General features: G+C 44.4%; 1 protein-coding gene across 1 annotated transcript in view; it reads left to right on the top strand.

The window, feature by feature from the left end:
• The first annotated feature begins 1,331 nt into the window (after positions 1-1,331).
• Positions 1,332-20,651, top strand: part of LOC141113243 (uncharacterized) — a 79,077-nt gene continuing 59,757 nt past the window's right edge. Inside the window, exon 1 of the mRNA XM_073606248.1 lies at positions 1,332-1,457. Within this exon, the coding sequence (XP_073462349.1) occupies positions 1,391-1,457 (67 nt within the window). The 5' untranslated portion in view covers positions 1,332-1,390. The remainder of the gene's footprint in view (positions 1,458-20,651) is intronic.

The following is a 20,651-nucleotide window of genomic DNA, read 5'->3' as shown; positions in this document are numbered from 1 at the left end:
GTGTCACAAATCAGTGCCCACCATTGCCCACCAATGCCAGCTATAAGTGCCCACCAGTGGCAGCAATCAGTGCCCACCATTACAATATTGCAAAATAGTGTCACAAATCAGTGCCCACCGTTGCCCACCAATGCCAGCTATCAGTGCCCACCAGTGGCAGCAATCGGTGCCCACCACTGCCCACAAGTGCCACCAATCAGTGACCATTAGCGATGTCAGTCAGTGCTGGCAATCAGTGCCGCCTATCAGTGCTGCCCATAAATGCTGTCAATCAATGCCCATCAGTAATGCCCATCAGTATCGACCATCAGTGCCACCCATCAATGCCCATCAGTGCCTATCAGTACCGCCTATCTGTGCCGCCTATTAGTGCCCACCAGTGCCACCTATCAGTGACCACCAGTGCCCACCAGTGCCGCCTATCTGTGCCCACCAGTGCTGCCTATTAGTGCCCATCAGTGCCACCTAACAGTGCCCATCAGTGCCGCCTATCGGTGCTCATTAATGCCTCATCAGTGCCACCTAATCAGTGCCCATAAGTGCTGCCTCATCAGTGCCCATAAGTGCCACTTCATCAATGCCCACCAGTTCAGCCTATCAGTGCCCATCAGTGCTGCCTCATCATTACTTAGTTACAAAATTTACTGACAGAAAAAAAGTCCAAAATATTTTTTTTTCAAAATTTTTGGTCTTTTTTTTGTAAAAAATAAAAAACCCAGCTATGATTAAATACCACCAAAAGAAAGCTCTATTTGTATGAAGAAAATGATAAAACATTTGTTTGGGTACAGTGTAGTACGACCGCGCAATTGTCATTCAAAGTGCGACAGCGCTGAAAGCTGAAAAATTGGTTGGGCAAGAAGGGGGTGTAAGTACCCGATAGGCAAGTGGTTAAAGTCCATGTGCGTTTAAAGGCAGGCGTCCCAACACTTTTGGTAATATAGTTTATTTAAAGCATGAGAGTAAAATCACCCATGTAGCTCTAGCCTACTCATTTGTAAATGACTGAGTTCAATACATAAGAAAAAATGAGTCATTTTTCACCATACATTAATTGAACTGAGTTCAAAAAAGAGCTCAAAAAGAGAGGTAAATAATCATTAAAATAGAAAAGAAAATGTGTCAGACCAGCTAAAAAATGCTTTGAAAATCTAGGTTTGCAAAGTTCCAGGTTTAATTTGTATCTTTTTTGCTTATAATTTTGTATATTCGCACTCACTAGGACTGACTTAAAGAAGAGGAAAAAAAGAGACATCTGAGGTCTTTAAGTAGGTGGGCTTTAGGAGTAGGGGTGGCATGTTATGTTATATATACTGAAAACAAGATACAGAAGAACATAGGGGATGAAACCTCGCAGGTGAACCACAGCTAGAAAGAAATCGTAGAGGAAATGTTGCTGAAGACATTTGTCTGTCTCCTGTGCTCTGTCACTATGGCCTTAGACATCTGTCTTAAAAGTAAGTAAAAGTTTTCTTTGTTTTTCACCATGTTATATTTTAATATACTGTATTTGCTGTACTTTGGGGGATAAGACTTCAGTAAACTCGCTCGGATGTATTTTAGTGATGGAAATATAAAGGAAAAACACAAAAGGCATAAGATTGAATTTACAAACCTTGTTAAAAGGTCCGTTTTAGCCCTCGTTCACACTGAACACGGGTTTGAAATCGCATAATTTGAAACCCACATTTTAGTGCGAGTTCGGGGGCGATTTGAAAGACATCTGTGCGGGTTCATGCACAGATGTCTAATAAAATCGCTCCCGAAGTCACCAAAAGTAGCGTAGGAACTACTTTTGGAAATCAATGCGATGACACAAAATTGGCAACACACCTATTGGGACAGCGCCGTTGCTGGCAATAGGCTGCGATTTGGCATGCCATTTGAAATGTTAAATCGCGCCAATGTGAACGGGGCTTAAGGAAATTTTAGAGCATGTAACAATAAGCAGTCAACTCACATGCAAAAATAATGCATCTTAGCAGCTAGAAAGACCCAAAATGGATCACAATAGAATTGATGCACGGCTATTCTAAGACACAGGCTGGAAGGGCTATGGCTGGCAGAAATCCTCCCACATCATGTTATTGCAAAAAATTATAAAGATTTCATTTCAAATATATCAATGAAAAGACACAAAAATAAATTGCAAAACACTAATAGATAATTCACAGTAGCGTGAAACAAATATAATCAAATCAGTGCAACATATATCTAAAAAAATTCCATTAAAAAAAGCATCAAATTGCATAATATTATTCACTCTAAGGCTCGGTTTCCACTAGTGCAACTTTTCATGCGACTTGGGACTGAAAAGTCGCATGACAAGTCGTACCCCATGATTTCCAATGAGTACCGTTCATATCTGTGCGACTTCAAATCGCAGCGACTTCAAAGTAGTCCCTGCACTACTTTGGTCCCACTTTGATGCAACTTGAGGTCCATAGACCTCAAGACTACACAGGCATTGCTTCAAGTCGTGTCAAAAAATCGCAGTAAAATCGCGGCAAAAAATTGCGTCAAAATCGTGCGACTTTGGGGTTGCAATAGTAGAAACCGAGGCTTAAGGGACAAGGGATCGCATGAAGCCCCCTGGTGGTGGATTTGTGGTGCAGTTATTATCCTTTAATAGGATTCCACACGGATGTTCAGCACTTTATATTTGGACTCTTTTACTTAAAGGACTCATTTAATATTATGCAATTTTACACATTTTATTGAATTTTTTTAGATATATGGTGCACTGATTTGATTATATTTATGTTTTGCGCTACTGTGAATTATCTATTAGTGTTTTGCAAGGGAGAATTTTATATTCGTATTTTTTATTTCAAATATATACTGTATTTATTGGTGTATAACACTCACTTTTTCACCTTGAAAATGGGGTGCAAATAGTGTGTGCGTGTTATACGCCAATACTTCAATTTTAGCTGCCTCTGAGGGGACAAGGAGGGGGGCGGGACGAGCGCCGTCAGATTACATACAGTGAGAATCTGCTGTTTACTCGGCGGCCCCTGTAATAGGAAATCCCGTCACCTGGGCTGCCATTGGACCACTGTTTTGTCTATCATAGGAGATTCTCACTGTATGTAATCTGGCGGCGCTCGTCCCGCCCCCCTCGCTGTCCCCTCTAGGCTGCAGATGGGCATCGATCAGGCTGCTGCACTGATGGCAATGTTGAGGCTGCTGCATTGGGGGCAATGGTGAGCCTGCTGCATTGAAGGCAATGGCTGCTGCATTGATGGCAGTGGCGAGGCTGCTGCATTGATGGGGACTGATGAGGCTGCATTGATGGCACTTGTGAGGCTGCAGATGGGCATTGATCAGGCTGCATTGATGGCAATGGTGAGGCTGCAAATGGGCACTGACCCTTATTTTGCTTCAACGTTCCTTATTTAAAATGTAAGTTTTTTTCCTGAAACTTCCCTCTTAAAATGAATGTGCGTGTTATACGCCTGTGCGTGTTATACAGGTATTCATATGGCAATTTAAAACAGTTTATTGATATGATAATTTTTTTTACTATGTATCCCAAAGGCTGATGTTTTTTTTTATTTTAAACAGACCAGTAACAGAGGACTAGAAGCTCCTCCTGCCACTGTTTCCCTAAGATGGGCTGGGAAAAAGCTAGAATATATGACAGCTGTATGGAGCATCTTTCCTAAGCAGACTGGGAGTTTTAGGCTGGGTTCACACTGATGCGGTGCGAATGGGTTCGATTTACATGGAGATTTGTGCTAATTTTCAGAGCACAGTGCAATTTTGTGGTGCGATTTATGCATAAGACAGTGCAATTGCAATGCAAGTGGTTAATGTGATTTCAGATGGGATTAGGCGCAGCTGCATTTTTTTTTCAGGCCAATAGTACCAGCTGTTTTCGCACACATGTGATCACAAGATTTCACTGCGGTTTCCATTGATGTCTATGGAGATGAAAAATCTCACTGCACCGCAGTAAAGATGCGCAAGAACCTTTTTTTCTAGCTGCATTGCAATCACAACACATAGATGTGAACGAGTGTCATTGAACACAATGTTATTTCAGATGACATGCGAATCCAGACTTTTTGGAACTCATCTAAATCACTTCAGATTCGAATCAGTGTGAACCAGGGCAAATAGAGCTCAATTTACTCAGACCTGCTTTAGCTGGGCTCGTTAACCCCTCAGCAAGCCAAGCAAGCTCACTACACAGCACAAAAAGAAAAAAATTGTCCGTATATTGCTTGAGGGCCAGTTCACGTCAGAATGCGGTGCGGGAAACTCACGTTCTGTGCACGTCTCCCACACTGCATTCAAAATGCACTGCAGTTGCTATCTGCAGCAAGTGTCAATGTTAACTTAATGACATCGCAAATAATGTGCATTTGCCTGCACCGGATCGCATGGTACAGTAGTACCATGCGATCCAGTTGCTGTGCGTTTTGTAAAGTAGTGCATGCGGTCTGGCCTGATTCCAGCCCATTCAAACGAATTAGCTGCACTGCACTCAGATCGCATGTGAATCGCATAGGAACAAACAGTGCATTCCTGTGTGATTCATGGTGGGAACTGGCCCTGAACATGGGACAAATATATCTCCCATCCGGGACACAACCTGTCGTTTTTCCTGCCCTCCTGTCACAGTTGATTTACTAACTTACAGCCTCATTTAGAATTGCAGTCTAAACTTGCAGACTTGGGGGAATACAGTATGCACAGCTGGGCTGTGTTCCTGCCACCCATCAGCTGCCTCCCCACACACACACACACACACACACACATACACACACACTTAAGCTGCAATAGGCATCTTACAGGGATGTTTACATGTCACGGCTGCCATGCTTTGTTGCACGCCTGTGGCAAAGTTGAGCCAACTTGTAGATACACATTCAAGTCAATGGGGAATCGCCGCAAATTCCCCGCAACAACATGCAATGCAGTTATACCAACTAGACTTTCCTTTATACTCCCTTCTAAATGTCCATTTGCCATTATATAGCTAGCTGAGAGTCCAGGAAGGTAAAGTGTTTCTCCACATTTGGAGATCATAATGTAATCTTATATTGGAATAGAGTTGTTTGCTGGTGTTTGCACACACGTGATACCTACAGTGCCTTGATAAAGTATTCATACCCTTTGAAATTTTCCACATTTTGTCATCATGTTACAACCAAAAACATAAATGTATTTTATTGAGATTTTATGTGATAGACCAACACAAAGTGGCACATAATTGTGAAGTGGAAGGAAAATTACAAATACTTTTCAGAATTTTTTACAAATATCTGAAAAGTGTGGCGTGCATTTGTATTCAGCCCCCTTTGCTCTGATACTCCTAACTAAAATCTAGTGGAACCAATTGCCTTCAGAAGTCACCTAATTAGTAAATAGAATCCACCTGTGTGTAATTTCATCTCAGTATAAATACAGCTGTTCTGTGAAGCCCTCAGAGGTTTGTTAGAGAACCTTAGTGAACAAACAGCATCATGAAGACCAAGGAACACACCAGACAGGTCAGGGATAAAGTTGTGGAGAAGTTTAAAGCAGAGTTAAGTTATAAACTAATATCCCAAGCTTTGAATATCTCACGGAGCACTGTTCAATCCATCATCTTGTAGCACCCTCTACCTTAGGTATGTGCTAGAGTCAGATTTTTGGCCAGTGCAGGTAAATTTAGGCAGGCCTAGCTAACAGCTAGGCCTGTTGGTTTTGATCTGGGAGCTGAGGAGTGGTTTAGTGTAGGCTGGTGACTCACAGGTGACTTAGTTAAATTGATTATAGGCAACTCCTATCCTCATATTGATTAGTGGCTCCAAATTAATAATAACTACTGCAGTAGGGAACAGACACAAAAGATACGCTCAGCATCTTTCCAAATAACTGTTCTGCTTTATTATGACACAATTGAAGGTTTTTATACACATGATTACGTAGGTATCACATTAATATTACAGTTGTACATTTATGGTAACAAGGGGCTTTACATAGGCAGGCTAATTCCAATTTAGGGCTCCAAAGAATGTAAACATGTACTGAAAACATTATTAGTGCTGTGTGCACAGTGAGGGCAGTGTGCAATACATACAAAATACAATACAATTATATACAGAACGTACAAATTTCCATTACAGTCTCCCCTCTTTTTATCAATATTTTGATCACTAACCATACCTGCTATCACCTTTAACCTGGAACCTTCACACGCTTAGGTGGAGGTAGTCCTGGCCAAAGAGGCAAAAACTCCATTGTGGAGAAAATAATAGCTGAGCAACTTTTTCATTATAAAATGACTTTTCATTGTGAAAAACAAATGATTGATAAGACATATTTACAGAGTACTGGCTATACACTCCTGTGGCCAGAATGGCCTTCTAGCTGAATTGTGGGCATGCTGACTTATCAGCATATGTAAACACAGACAATTCTACCTAAAATGGAAGACGTACAAAAGACAAATATGACTTCAACATGGCTAAACTACTTTTCAAATATATATATATCCCTTACAATTAAAGTAATTGAATCAAAAAGTACCCTATTATTATTATTATACAGTATTTATATAGCGCCAACAGTTTACGTAGCGCTTTACAACTTGAGGGTAGACAGTACAAGTACAATACAATTTGATACAGTAGGAATCAGAGGGCCCTGCTCCTTAGAGCTTACAATCTAAGAGGGGAGGTCAAGAGATACAAGAGGTAATAACTGTGGGTGATGTGCTGATTGAGAAGATAAATGTACAGTTGTTAGGTGGGGGTCAGATAGGCTTCTCTGAAGAGATGAGTTTTCAGGGATCGTCTGAAAGTGGATAAAGTAGGAGAAAAACGGACGGATTGGGGTAGAGCATTCCAGAGGATGGGGGAGGCTCTGGAGAAGTCCTGAAGGCGAGCATGGGATGAGGTGACAAGGGAGTTTGAGAGCAGGAGGTCTTGGGAGGAGCGAAGAGAACGATTAGGTTGGTATTTTGTGACTAGGTTAGAGATGTAGCTAGGGGCCAAGTTGTGGATGGCTTTGTAAGTTATAGTTAGTATCTTGAATTTAATTCGGTGACTGAGTGGCAGCCAATACCCTATACTGTGATCACAAGAGGGAAACAAATCAAACACAGAGATTTCTTTAATTTAGTCATTTTTACAGTGTCTGTCTGGTGTGGATCCAGGTGACTTTTCCTTCAAGTTATTTTATGTTCAAGTTTTGCAAAAACTGTACATAAAATAGATGCTGCATTGAGTCTCCAAACATTTCCTTATATAAAAATGTCTCTTAGCAATCCACAAGTCACCTGGCTTTAGTTTTAGATCCTTCCAAACTTTTAGGATCTGGAATTGGGGAGAAAACACATAAATGAGTTTGTCAAAAACCTTAAAAGATCAGCAACATTCTCTGTGAGATCCGAATGGAGGACTTCAGCTGCTGAGACAAAATATATAAGAAAGTGAGTAACACACTCCCAAACCAAAGCCCATAGGGAGAGAGTCCAACATCCCCCTTAGGGGCTTGATAAAATATAAGAAAACATTCAGGCAAAAGTTTTCTAGTTTCTTACTTTACTTTGTCCACTACATTGTAGACAGTAGGGGGTGTAAAAATAAAACCTCAAAATTTCTAGTAAGGACTCTCCTATAAAAATGATTTCCTCTGTTACTCTCTGTACTTTCAGCACTCTATATTTACAAACTACTTCTGATAACACTTTTTACTGTGGCCTTTGCAGTAGCATTTGCCACTGGACATCCAAAAAACATGTCCATACAGACAAAATGCATACTCGTAAGATCCTGACTTGGACATCTGGATATATCTTTTTTTAATCTCTGGAAGGGATGTTCAGTTTTTGGTAACACCTTTGGTAACAGGTAAAACAAGAAGTGGTATGTTATAAAAACAGCTGTGGTGAACCCTGGCTCTATCCCATGCTCATTTACTAAGGCAGCCATAACTGCTTGTAACTGATGACACAGTCCATGTGTCAAGCTGGAGGGAAAAGAGTGGCTGGCAGACATAAATGATCACCTTTTCCAAAGTCCTGTTCCATAAGAAGTTGCCCCCTGTGGACCACTTGTTCTTCTCGTTCTGGGGTCCTTAAAGTTGAATTATTAATCCCAGCTATACTGGGCCAGAACTAGGGTGGAATCTGTGAGTTGCACAGACCCATCAAGTGTCCGGGGCTGTAAATGCAGCATCCTTAGTCATCTGGTCTTCTTCCATGTGTGAAAGTTAATATGGCTACCTCAGCAAGAACCTGGAAGGCTGAAAACAGCCAATCAAATTAACTTGGCATGCTTGATTGGTTTACCTGCCGAAGTAAAAACAAACCTTCAAAAGGAACCAAAAGCTCTCTATATCTCCACTATCTATATAAATATACATTCTTTTTATAGCTCACAGGCTTTGCTAAAACATTGAGCTCTGCTTCTTGAGCTGGGGAAAAAGGATCCAATGACTTTGAATACAGAGTATCCTTCTGGGTGATAAACTGCATATTCAAATCTACAAAAAATGTAATATCTGGGTCTTCAGGGAGTGTGTCCCGCACTGGGCTCACAGCAGCTGATTCCTACGTCATCAATTTAACACATGTGGCTTCCTTTGTCTCCAGCCTCTTCCAATAGAGGTAATAAGGTGGCTGGATTCAAATGTACACATTTTTCATTGTTAGATTTGTACATAAACAAACTCATATTTTAAACCTTTCATTAGACAAACATTTAGTTAGCTGTATATTTGCTGCGCAGAATATGGGACCATTAAAAATTAAATATTTGACCAAAATAATGTCTAACTTTGTCTAATAGCACCTTTGCATAAAGCTGCAGCTCTGATATATCGGGATGAACCCTTCAATAGTGGGTACAGCTTGCATAAATATATTACAATGGCTTGTTTTCTATTACGCTGTTTGTGTAAGAACTCCAGTTTCATGTTTCAAAAGACAACTTTTTCCTGGCAATATTATAATAAATGATAACAACACCCTGCGGTCATGGAGAGATGTCCATAAATCCAAAATATTCTTCTGCTTATACCACTGTACTTACAAGGAAAAGGGGCACATCATTTCACGATCCACACATTCTGCTTTGGATTTCAAAAATAAAAATAAATAAAAACAAAAGGACCAACAATCTGTATGATGGACCAGAAAGCATCAAAAACTATAAAACAACTGGCTGCAGGTGGCATCTATCCTAACAGGGTGTGTGAACTTGATGTGATGGGTCTGTTATATTTAAATTTTATTTATTATTACTCTCACATCATGGACCGCACATCAAGTTATTATCAAGAACCTTAAAGGGGCTGTAAAGGTAAAAATTTTTTCACCTTAATGCATTCTATGCATTAAGGTGAAAAAACTACTGACAATACCGCCGCCCCCAGCCCCCCCGTTTTACTTACCTGACCCATCGAAAGTTGGCTGCTCGTTCCCGACATCCATTCCGCTGCTCAGCCTGGCCGCTGATTGGCTACAGTGGATGGATTGGAAGCAGCGCAGCCATTGGCTCACGCTGCTGTCAATCACATCCAATGACGCGGCGCGCTGGGGGGCGGGGCCGAGTGATACAGCGAGCGGCTATAGCCGCATTGAGGTGATTAGTTCTTGCGGGGAGGAGCTGAAACAGCCGCCGAGGGACCCCAGAAAAGCAGGTTCGGGGCCACTCTGTGCAGAACGAGCTGCACAGTGAAGGTAAGTATAACATGTTTGTTATTTTTAAAAAATAAAAAAATTACCTTTACAACCCCTTTAAAATTTAATTTTTGTAGAAAAACTTCTTATGTATCCCATCCATCTTGGCTTTGTTAAATATTATGGCAGCTTTATTCCAAATAACAACCTCACCTTAATCTTTTTTCTCTCAATAAGGGCTTATTGTATAAATGTAAAATTACAAAATTGTTATCTTAATCTAAACTAATCCCATTTTTACAAATTTCCCCAATGACCTGGATTTCATTTCCAACCAAAGGTTGTCTAAACCAGTTTCAATATATCTATATTATTAATAAAATTGTTAAACTCATATTAGAAATTAATACTCATTATTACTTAATTTTACTTAACTTCCCTTTTTTAAATGCACTGTTTCCACTTTCAAAGGATATTCAATTTGTGTAATACACGGTTAAATGTAACCTTCATTTTACCATGTCTGGAAAACAGATTAAAAAAATAATTGTGATCACATTGTTTACCATTAGATTCGTTAACCCGGCACATTTTGTTATAAATGTTTTGTCTAAAAAACTGGAATTGGCATGGTGTCCTTCCAGCTTATCACTCACCTCTCGTCCCAGCCACATTTTTTCATGAGAGCACAAAGTAGGGGGTCACATTTGCGTATATGACGCACACAAGGGATAGAACTAAAGCTCCCAGCATTCACACATACACGAATATATCTCTCTGAAATCGCTTACTTTTTCCCATTTGTACACTACACATGCGTATAATATAATAATATCTTTCTCTCACTTTCTTTTATTTTGTTCAGATATCCTTTATATCTAGCTTCTATGATCAGACGGGCAGCCAGAGTGCTCATCTCATCTTCCCTCTTTGACAACATATAAAGTATTCAGTTTTAATTCTCATTTCTCTGTTTCTGACTTTACTAGTTGTAGTGCCTGATCCCAAATTCATCCCACAACTTAACATGAAAATGTCCCTTTCTGTCTAGTGTTATTGTCACCCTTGATCCATCCTGCTCGCATAGATAGCTGTTTCTCTAGCTGTTTACTCGGCATGATTCTTAGTCCCTGTGGACCTTGGTAACCAAGTTACCCATTGTGGATCCCTGTCCACTTTAACCATTTATCTAGGGGCTCAGTATAGGCAGAACTGCGCCTTCGGTTTATATATAGCACTCCTCTTGCGCTGGGCATTTTTGAGGGTCTCTTACCCTTCATTCCCTTACTTAATTCAATGCCCATAATGACTGGCCAGTCTTCTCTACATGTGCCTATACCCTCTTGCCTCTAAACTAATTTATCTAGCAGATGTACTACATATACCTGTGAACAGCACTATTCTTCCCTTTCTTATCTATAACACTCCGATGGACAATAGACAGGGACAACATAACATATAACCACCAATCAATACAGTTCGAATAAGGGGAGTAAAATAGGTACCCTTTGTCCCGAAAATGCCTTACCGATGAAGGAATTCTGATAACTCAAATGTAAGCAAAAGGCTTACCTCAGCTGGCTGATTATCAGAAATTCCCGGATCGTCTCAAGTTCCTAGTTTCGGATACTCACCTGGAAACCCCTCCTAGTCGAAGCTCGCCATGCTGACTTGGTTAAATTGATGATGGGCAACTCCTATCCTCATATTGATTAGTGGTTCCAAATTAATAACTACTGCAGTAGGGAACAGACACAAAAGATACACTCAGCATCTTTCCAAATAACTGTTCTGCTTTATTATGACACAATTGAAGGTTTTTATACACATGATTACGTAGGTATCACATTAATATTACAATTGTACGTTTATGGTAACAAGGGGCGTTACATAGGCAGGCTAATTCTAATCAGGGCTCCAAAGAATGTAAACATGTACTGAAAACATTATTAGTGCTGTGTGCACAGTGAGGGCAGTGTGCAATACATACAAAATAGAATACAATTATATACAGAGCTTACAAATTTCCATTACACAGGCAATGTCCCTTCTTGGTTACCTCCCTCTGGCTTCGAGAAGATTCTGGAAGCAGAGGAGGGAAGAGAGGTGGAGCCATCACCAACTAGGATTGGCAGGGGGCAGGCCTACGTAAATACCTTGGGTCAGCCTAGCTAGGGAGGAGTTGTTCGGGTGGAAGAACTGAGAGATGGAGTGTTAGGCTGTCGGGTCCATGGAGGGAGCCCCCCTGCCTGGGGGGAGGTGACCTTGGGCCAGGGGCTCAGAGCTGTGAAGGAATGCCACACAAACCAAGGGGTGTCCTGATCAGGAGCAGTAGAGGACAGTGGGGTACACTGCTGGGCAAGTCTTCAGGAGGGATCCGCCGGGTGTCGGTGAGTGAAAAGTACAGTCGGGAGAGCTAGGAGAGGCATGCCGGAGTGGACTGAGAGTCTGAGATGGATGTAGAGCCAGTGGGAGAGACTGTGATGTTACTGGCATTGAAGTCGGGCTGCTGAAGCCAGGAGAGCTGGCAGAGCATGCACAGGACTGACTGGGATCAGTAGTCCACCTCAGTACAGCTACCACTAAAGACTTCTGTTTCTATTGCTATTGATTGCTTCATCAAAGGGGCCTGTGGCAAAATGGTGAATCCTTCAACTTGGGCTTAATTCAGAGTTTGGCCTAACCATGTGCTAGCTGTGCCAGGAACCAAGTGTTGCACAGGAGAGAAAGTAGCAGTCTACAAATAAGCATTGTGCTGGAAAAGTCTGGAGCTTTAGAGGATTTGAATAGAGGTTCCAATAAATCATTTAATACTTTTGATTCTGGGCATTCCATAACCCCTTTACCCCATCCAATTTTAATCCCTCAATAAAATAACAAAAACAAAGCTGATGGACTGTTCATTGTCTGGAGAGTGACTGGAAGTGAATGCCAGGCTGGGGCAGGGTGACAGGTGGAACTACTACACTCAGCGGCCCCACAAGGGTACGGCTACAATCTGAAAATGGAAAGAGTATGGCACAACTGAAAACCTAACAAGACATGGCCATCCACCTAAACTGACAGGCCAGGCAAGGAGAGCATTAATCAGAGAAGAAGCCAAAAGCCCCATGGTAACTCTGGAGGAGCTGCAGAGATCCACAGCTCAGGTGGGAGAATCTGTGCACAGGACAACTATTAGTTGTGCACTCCACAAATCTGGCTTTTATGGAAGAGTGGCAAGAAGAAAGCCATTGTTGAAAGAAAGCCATAAGAAGCCCTGTTTGCAGTTTGTGAGACACCATGTGGGGGACACAGCAAACATGTAAGAAGGTGCTCTGGTCAGATAAGACAAAAATTTCACTTTTTGGCCTAAAAGCAAAATGCTATGTGTGGCGGAAAACTAACACTGCACATCAACCTGAACACACCATCTCAACCGTAAAATATGGTGGTGGCAGCATCATGTTGTGGGGATGTTTTTCTTCAGCAGGGACAGGGAAGCTGGTCAGAGTTGATGGGAAGATGGATAGAGCCAAATACAGGGCAATCTTAGAAGAAAACCTGAGGAGTAACAGATGTCAGATAAAATGGTGGTGTGAAAGGTATATATGGTATCCCAAAACTAGGTGGATGCTGACTTCCTCAGATGAAGTATTCAGAAAGGAACTACAAGAAAAACAGAAATGGAAGGCACGCACACCTAGTGCATTACCAGAGATAATTTAATAATAAGAAATTTTTGTATAAAAGTGGATACTCACCAATTCCATTAAGGGTTTTCAGATGTCCGAGAAGGAATTTAAGGTTGCTGCGTATGCGGATGATCTTCTATTCTTTTTGACTGAACCTCATATTTCCATTCCCTCTCTCATGCATGAGTTTTCCCACTACGGATATATATCCAATCTTAAAATAAATTATTCTGACTTCCGGTTCCGGCGCCGCATGGAGTAGCTGCTCTCCACATCAGCTCCCGCAGCTCGACTCAAAAAAAACGGCATATAAAGCCTACACACCCGCCAACTGCACCGGCACTTGCTCCACTCTCTCCCCGGTCACGAGATGGACCGGTTCATCGAAAAAACTGGCCCGCGATGGCGCGGACGGCACAGCCGCAAATCGAGGCCCTGGCTTCGGCCTACACGAAGCCTCTCACAGAAACTGAGCTTGCCATGGAGGTAAGCGGTGCTGCGGCCCCCTCCCTACCTGATGACACATCAGATCAACACACAGGCACATCCAGCACAGAGATGATTGCACAGGCTGTGGCAGCTCTTCTTTCCCCAATGATAACAGCCTCTGTGGAGAAGGCTGTCAGCGCAGGCATGCAGCAGCTTCAGGCCCAGTTAGGGGAACATGCCTCCAGGCTGAATGAAGCTGAGCACCGCATAGCTAACATTGAGGAAGAATTATACCACTCACAATCCACAGAGCAGGCCCAAGACAAAACTAACAAATACATTCTTGAGAAATTGGACGATTTGGAAAATAGATCCAGAAGGAGCAATCTGCGATTTGTGGGTGTATTCCGGAATCGCTGCAGCCTTCAGCTCTCACAGACTTATGCGCCAGATAGGGATGAGCCGAACACCCCCCGGTTCGGTTCGCACCAGAACCCGCGAACGGACCGAAAGTTCGCACGAACGTTAGAACCCCATTGACGTCTATGGGACTCGAACGTTCGAAATCAAAAGTGCTCATTTTAAAGGCTAATTTGCATGGTATTGTCCTAAAAAGGGTTTGGGGACCCGGGTCCTACCCCAGGGGACATGTATCAATGCAAAAAAAACTTTTAAAAACGGCCGTTTTTTCGGGAGCAGTGATTTTAATGATGCTTAAAGTAAAAAAAAAAAAGTGAAATATTCCTTTAAATATCGTACCTGGGGGGTGTCTATAGTATGCCTGTAAAGTGACGCATGTTTCCCATGTTTAGAACAGTCCCTGCACCAAATGTCATTTTTAAAGGAAAAAATCTCATTTAAAACTGCTTGCGGGTTTAATGTCATGTCGGGTCATGGCAATATGGATGAAAATCAGTGAGACAAACGGCATGGGTACCCCCCAGTCCATTACCAGGCCCTTTGGGTCTTGTATGGATATTAAGGGGAACCCCGCACCCAAATTAAAATAAGGAAAGGTGTGGGGCCACCAGGCCCTATATACTCTGAACAGCAGTATACAGGCGGTGCAAACAAGACAGGGACTGTAGGTTTGTTGTTAAGTAGAATCTGTTTGTAATTTTGAACATTTTTAACGTGTTTAGCTCCAGCCAAAAAATCTTTTCTAAGCTTTTTGGAAAACATAGGGAAGGGTTATCACCCCTGTGACATTTGTTTTGCTGTCTTTCCTCCTCTTCAGAAGATTTCACCTCACTTTTTTGTCCCAATGAAAAATGTTTTTTGAAAATTTGGGTTTTTTTGTGGAACAAGGATTGGAAAGCATCAGTGGAAAGGAGAAATTGTTTTCCCATATTAACTCTTACAGGAGAGAATTTCCCTTCCTAGGGGTAGATTTCATCTCACTTCCTGTTGTCTCCTTCCGTTTGCAAGTAGGAGTCGTTTGTAAGTTAGATGTTTGAAAGTAGGGTCCTGCCCTATATACTCAGCAGAAATTTGGGCCTTAGGTGTTGCTGTGGCCACAACACTGTAAGCCCTCACAGGGCCCTGCTGTGAAATATTAGATCAAGAATTGTAATTACATGCCCCTGTTGAACAGGAGCTGAAAAATTAGGCCTTAGGCACTGGTGCTGGTGCCACAACACTGCAACCCCTCACAGACACTCTAGTTGGAACGCAGGAACGAGCCCTGCTGCAAATTATTGCTTCAAAAATTGTAATTACACGCCCCTGTTAGACAGGGGCAGAAAAATTGGGCCTTAGGCACTGGTGCTGGTGCCACAACACTGCAACCCCTCACAGACACTCTAGTTGGAACGCAGGAACGAGCCCTGCTGCAAAGTATTGCATCAAAAATTGTAATTACACGCCCCTGTTAGACAGGGGCAGAAAAATTGGGCCTTAGGCACTGGTGCTGGTGCCACAACACTGCAACCCCTCACAGACACTCTAGTTGGAACGCAGGAACGAGCCCTGCTGCAAAGTATTGCATCAAAAATTGTAATTACACGCCCCTGTTAGACAGGGGCAGAAAAATTGGGCCTTAGGCACTGGTGCTGGTGCCACAACACTGCAACCCCTCACAGACACTCTAGTTGGAACGCAGGAACGAGCCCTGCTGCAAAGTATTGCATCAAAAATTGTAATTACACGCCCCTGTTAGACAGGGGCAGAAAAATTGGGCCCTAGGCACTGGTGCTGGTGCCACAACACTGCAACCCCTCACAGACACTCTAGTTGGAATGCAGGAACGAGCCCTGCTGCAAAGTATTACATCAAAAATTGTAATTACACGCCCCTGTTAAACAGGGGCTGAAAAATTGTGCCTTAGGCACTGGTGGTGGCGCCCAGAACCAAAAATGTTCTTACAAGCTATCAGCGTGATGATTGAGGAGGAAGAGGATAATTACTCAGGGATAGTCACTCAGCATCAGCATAGGCAGTCTTTGAAGGGATCTGAGATTTCAAAAAAAATTATTCGGTTACATCAGCATCAGGTGCTTGGTAGCTGGTGGTGATCCAAGACTCATTCATTTTTATGAAGGTCAGCCGATCGACCGAGTCGGTGGACAGACGCACCCTGTGATCGGTTACCACGCCTCCAGCAGCACTGAATGTGCGTTCCGAAAGAACGCTGGATGCAGGACAGGCCAGTAGCTCAATTGCATACTGTGCAAGCTCTGGCCAGTGATCCATCCTCAAGACCCAGTAACCCAGAGGATTTTCGGTGGGAAAGGTGTCCAAGTCTGATCTTGCCCCTAGGTATTCCTGCACCATGTAAAACAGACGCTGGCGATGGTTGCTGGAACCGATCATACCTTGGGGCTGCGGACCAAAAAATTGTCTGAACGCATCGGTCAGACGGCCACCTTCTCCACCGCTCCTTCTTTGACTGACCGAAGCCTCAGCAACACGTTGTCCAGAAACAGGAGTTTGTAACCTCCCAGTCTCTGGGAACGCGTTGCACAGACCTTTCTGCAAGGCCTCCCGAAGATGTTTCATCCTCTGCTCCCTCTGCGATGGCAAGATAAGGTCCGCAACCTTACCCTTGTAACGTGGATCAAGGAGGGTTGCCAGCCAGTATTGGTCCTTCTCCTTGATACCACGAATACGAGGATCCTTACGCAGGCTTTGCAGGATCAGGGAGGCCATGCAGCGTAGGTTTGCTGAGGCATTTGGTCCGGAGTCCTCTGGGTCACTAAGAACGACATGGTCCGCAGCCACCTCCTCCCAGCCACGTACAAGTCCATGTGTTTCTTGGGACTGATCCCTTAAAGACTGCTGCTGATGCTGAGTGCCAGGCTCCACCTCCATACTGACACAATCTTCCTCCTCCTCCTCTTCCTCCTCGTCCTCTTCCTGTGTGATCGGCGGGCACGCAGGAACACTGTCTGGATAAAGGGGGCCTTGAGAGCTAAGGAAGTCCTCCTCTTCCTGCCTCTGTTCTGCCTCAAGTGCCCTGTCCATTATTCCACGCAGCGTGTGCTCCAACAGGTGGACAAGGGGGACAGTGTCACTGATGCATGCACTGTCACTGCTCACCATCCTTGTGGCCTCCTCGAATGGTGACAGGACAGTGCATGCATCCCTGATCATGGCCCACTGGCGTGGGGAAAAAAAACCAAGCTCCCCTGACCCTGTCCTGGTGCCATAGTCGCACAGGTACTCATTGATGGCCCTCTGCTGCGTGTGCAGCCGCTGCAGCATGGCCAACGTTGAGTTCCACCTGGTGGGCATGTCACAGATTAGGCGGTTCTTGGGCAGGTTAAACTCCTTTTGGAGGTCCGTCAGCCGAGCACTGGCATTATATGACCGGCGGAAATGCACACAGACTTTCCTGGCCTGCCTCAGGACATCCTGTAAGCCCGGGTACCTGCCCAAGAACCGCTGCACCACCAAGTTAAGGACGTGAGCCAAACAGGGCACATGGGTCATTTGTCCCTGTCGGAGGGCAGAGAGGAGGTTGGTGCCATTGTCGCAAACCACCATTCCTGCCTTAAGTTGGCGTGGCGTCAACCACCTCTGAACCTGCCCCTGCAGAGCTGACAGAACCTCTGCCCCAGTGTGGCTCCTGTCCCCCAAGCACACCAGCTCAAGCACCGCATGGCATCTTTTGGCCTGCGTACTTGCGTAGCCCCTTGAACGCCTACGGAGCACCGCTGGTTCCGAGGAAGAGGCCATGGAGGAAGAAGAAGAGGAGGGGGTGGAGGAGAGAGGTGTGTCACAATCAGCATTTTGGAGGCGTGGTGGCGGAACAACCTCCAACACTACTGCACCTTGTCCTGCATCCTTCCCAGCTGCCAGCAGAGTCACCCAATGCGCCGTGAAACTTAGGTAACGTCCCTGTCCATGCCTGCTGGACCATGAGTCAGCGGTAATATGCACCTTACCGCTGACCGCCCTGTCCAGCGAGGCATGGACATTGCCTTCCACATGCCGGTAGAGAGCCGGAATCGCCTTCCGTGAGAAAAAGTGGCGTTTGGGTACCTGCCACTGAGGAACCGCACATTCCACAAACTCACGGAAGGGGGCAGAGTCTACCAACTGAAAAGGCAGCAGTTGAAGTGCTAGCAATTTTGCCAAGCTAGCATTCAACCGCTGGGCATGTGGATGGCTGGGAGCAAACTTCTTTCGGCGGTGCAGCAGCTGGGGCAGGGAAATTTGCCTGGTACAATCTGACGTCGGTGTACCAAAAGCAGATTGCCCACAAGTACTTGGCTGTGACACACCTAATTCTACACCTTCATTCCTCTCACTGCAGGTCTCAGAGAGGACTGAAGGTCTAGTGGGGTTGGAAATCTCAGCTGATGAGGAGCAAGGAGAGATCCTCTTTGTTCTTTGGTGTGGGTCTTTTAGATACGCTTGCCAACGAACTGCATGGCAGGTCAACATATGTCTGGTCAAGCATGTGGTACCCAAGCGGGAGATGTTTTGGCCACGCGAGATACGCTTGAGACATATGTTGCAAATAGCAGCGGTGCGATCTGATGCACTCGTCTCAAAAAAGGCCCACACCAAAGAACTTTTTGAATAACGCGCAGAGACTGCAGCGCCCTGCACATGTGGAGCTTTGGGGTGTGATGCAGTCAATGTGCTGCCCTTAGGCTGGCCCCTGGAGGGCATCCTGCCTCGTTGGTGATGTGCTGCCGCCTCCTCCTCCTCCTCCTCCTCCTCCTCCTCCTCCTCTCTCCTATCAGGCACCCACGTTGAGTCAGTGACCTCATCATCCCCTCCCTCCTCATCACTGGAGCAAACCTGGCAGTATGCTGCAGCAGGGGGAGCATGACTGCCAGATTGCTGTCCTTCTTGGGCACCCCCTCTGTCCGCGCTCATGTTACTGCCTTCATCGAGCTCAGTATCGTCATCAGAGCCTTCCAAACGCTGGGCATCCTCCTGGAGCATGTACCCAACACTGTGGTCAAACAGTTCGAGGGAATCCTCATGAGGACATGGTGGAGCTAGGGAAGGAGTCACTGATGACATTGAGCTGAGGGAAGAGGCCGCTGCTTTGCCAGACAAAGCACCCTGGGCATGGGTGAGAGAGGATGAGGAGGATGAGGACGGCTTGGTCATCCACTCGACCAAGTCTTCCGCATGTTGCGGCTCAACGCGGCCAGCTGCCGAAAAAAAGGCCAAGCGTGTCCCATGGCCACGTGCTGATGAGGATGCACCGTCTCCACGACCAGCACTAGACACAGAGCCTGCTTGCCCTCTCTTATTGGCTTGTGACTGTCTGCCTCTCCTTCTTGGCCTTCCAGACATACTAATGGCCTGTAGCTGCACTAAGCTGGGATAGAACACCTGTAATTTTCTTCAAGTAGCTTTATATACTGTAACCAGACAAGCCTGCCTGTCAGTAGGAAGATAACAGGAACGGATCTAGCTGAACACTGTGAGCAGGACGCACTGTACTAAATGTAAATAGTCTAGCTGCCTGACCGTGGTACTAATAGGATCAAATAGAACACCTGTAATTTTCTTCAGGTAGCTTTATATACTGTAACCAGACAAGCCTGCCTGTCAGTAGGAAGATAACAGGAACGGATCTAGCTGAACACTGTGAGCAGGACGCACTGTACTAAATGTAAATAGTCTAGCTGCCTGACCGTGGTACTAATAGGATCAAATAGAACACCTGTAATTTTCTTCAGGTAGCTTTATATACTGTAACCAGACAAGCCTGCCTGTCAGTAGAAAGATAACAGGAACGGATCTAGCTGTACACTGTGAGCAGGACGCACTGTACTAAATGTAAATAGTCTAGCTGCCTGACCGTGGTACTAATAGGATCAAATAGAACACCTGTAATTTTCTTCAGGTAGCTTTATATACTGTAACCAGACAAGCCTGCCTGTCAGTAGGAAGATAACAGGAACGGATCTAGCTGAACACTGTGAGCAGGACGCACTGTACTAAATGTAAATAGTCTAGCTGCCTGACCGTGGTACTAATAGGATCAAATAGAACACCTGTAATTTTCTTCAGGTAGCTTTATATACTGTAACCAGACAAGCCTGCCTGTCAGTAGGAATTTAACAGGAACGGATCTAGCTGAACACTGTGAGCAGGACGCACTGCACTAAATGTAAATAGTCTAGAAGATAACAGGAACGGATCTAGCTGAACACTGTGAGCAGGACGCACTGCACTAAATGTAAATAGTCTAGAAGATAACAGGAACGGATCTAGCTGAACACTGTGAGCAGGACGCACTGCACTAAATGTAAATAGTCTAGAAGATAACAGGAACGGATCTAGCTGAACACTGTGAGCAGGACGCACTGCACTAAATGTAAATAGTCTAGAAGATAACAGGAACGGATCTAGCTGAACACTGTGAGCAGGACGCACTGCACTAAATGTAAATAGCAGGAACGGATCTAGCTGAACACTGTGAGCAGGACGCACTGCACTAAATGTAAATAGCAGGAACG

Source organism: Aquarana catesbeiana, linkage group LG12, assembly GCF_042186555.1.
Source record: "Aquarana catesbeiana isolate 2022-GZ linkage group LG12, ASM4218655v1, whole genome shotgun sequence".
In the NCBI taxonomy this organism is placed as follows: domain Eukaryota; kingdom Metazoa; phylum Chordata; class Amphibia; order Anura; family Ranidae; genus Aquarana; species Aquarana catesbeiana.
The sequence above is the reverse complement of the archived record's forward strand: the minus strand, read 5'-3'. Positions and strand labels throughout refer to the sequence as shown.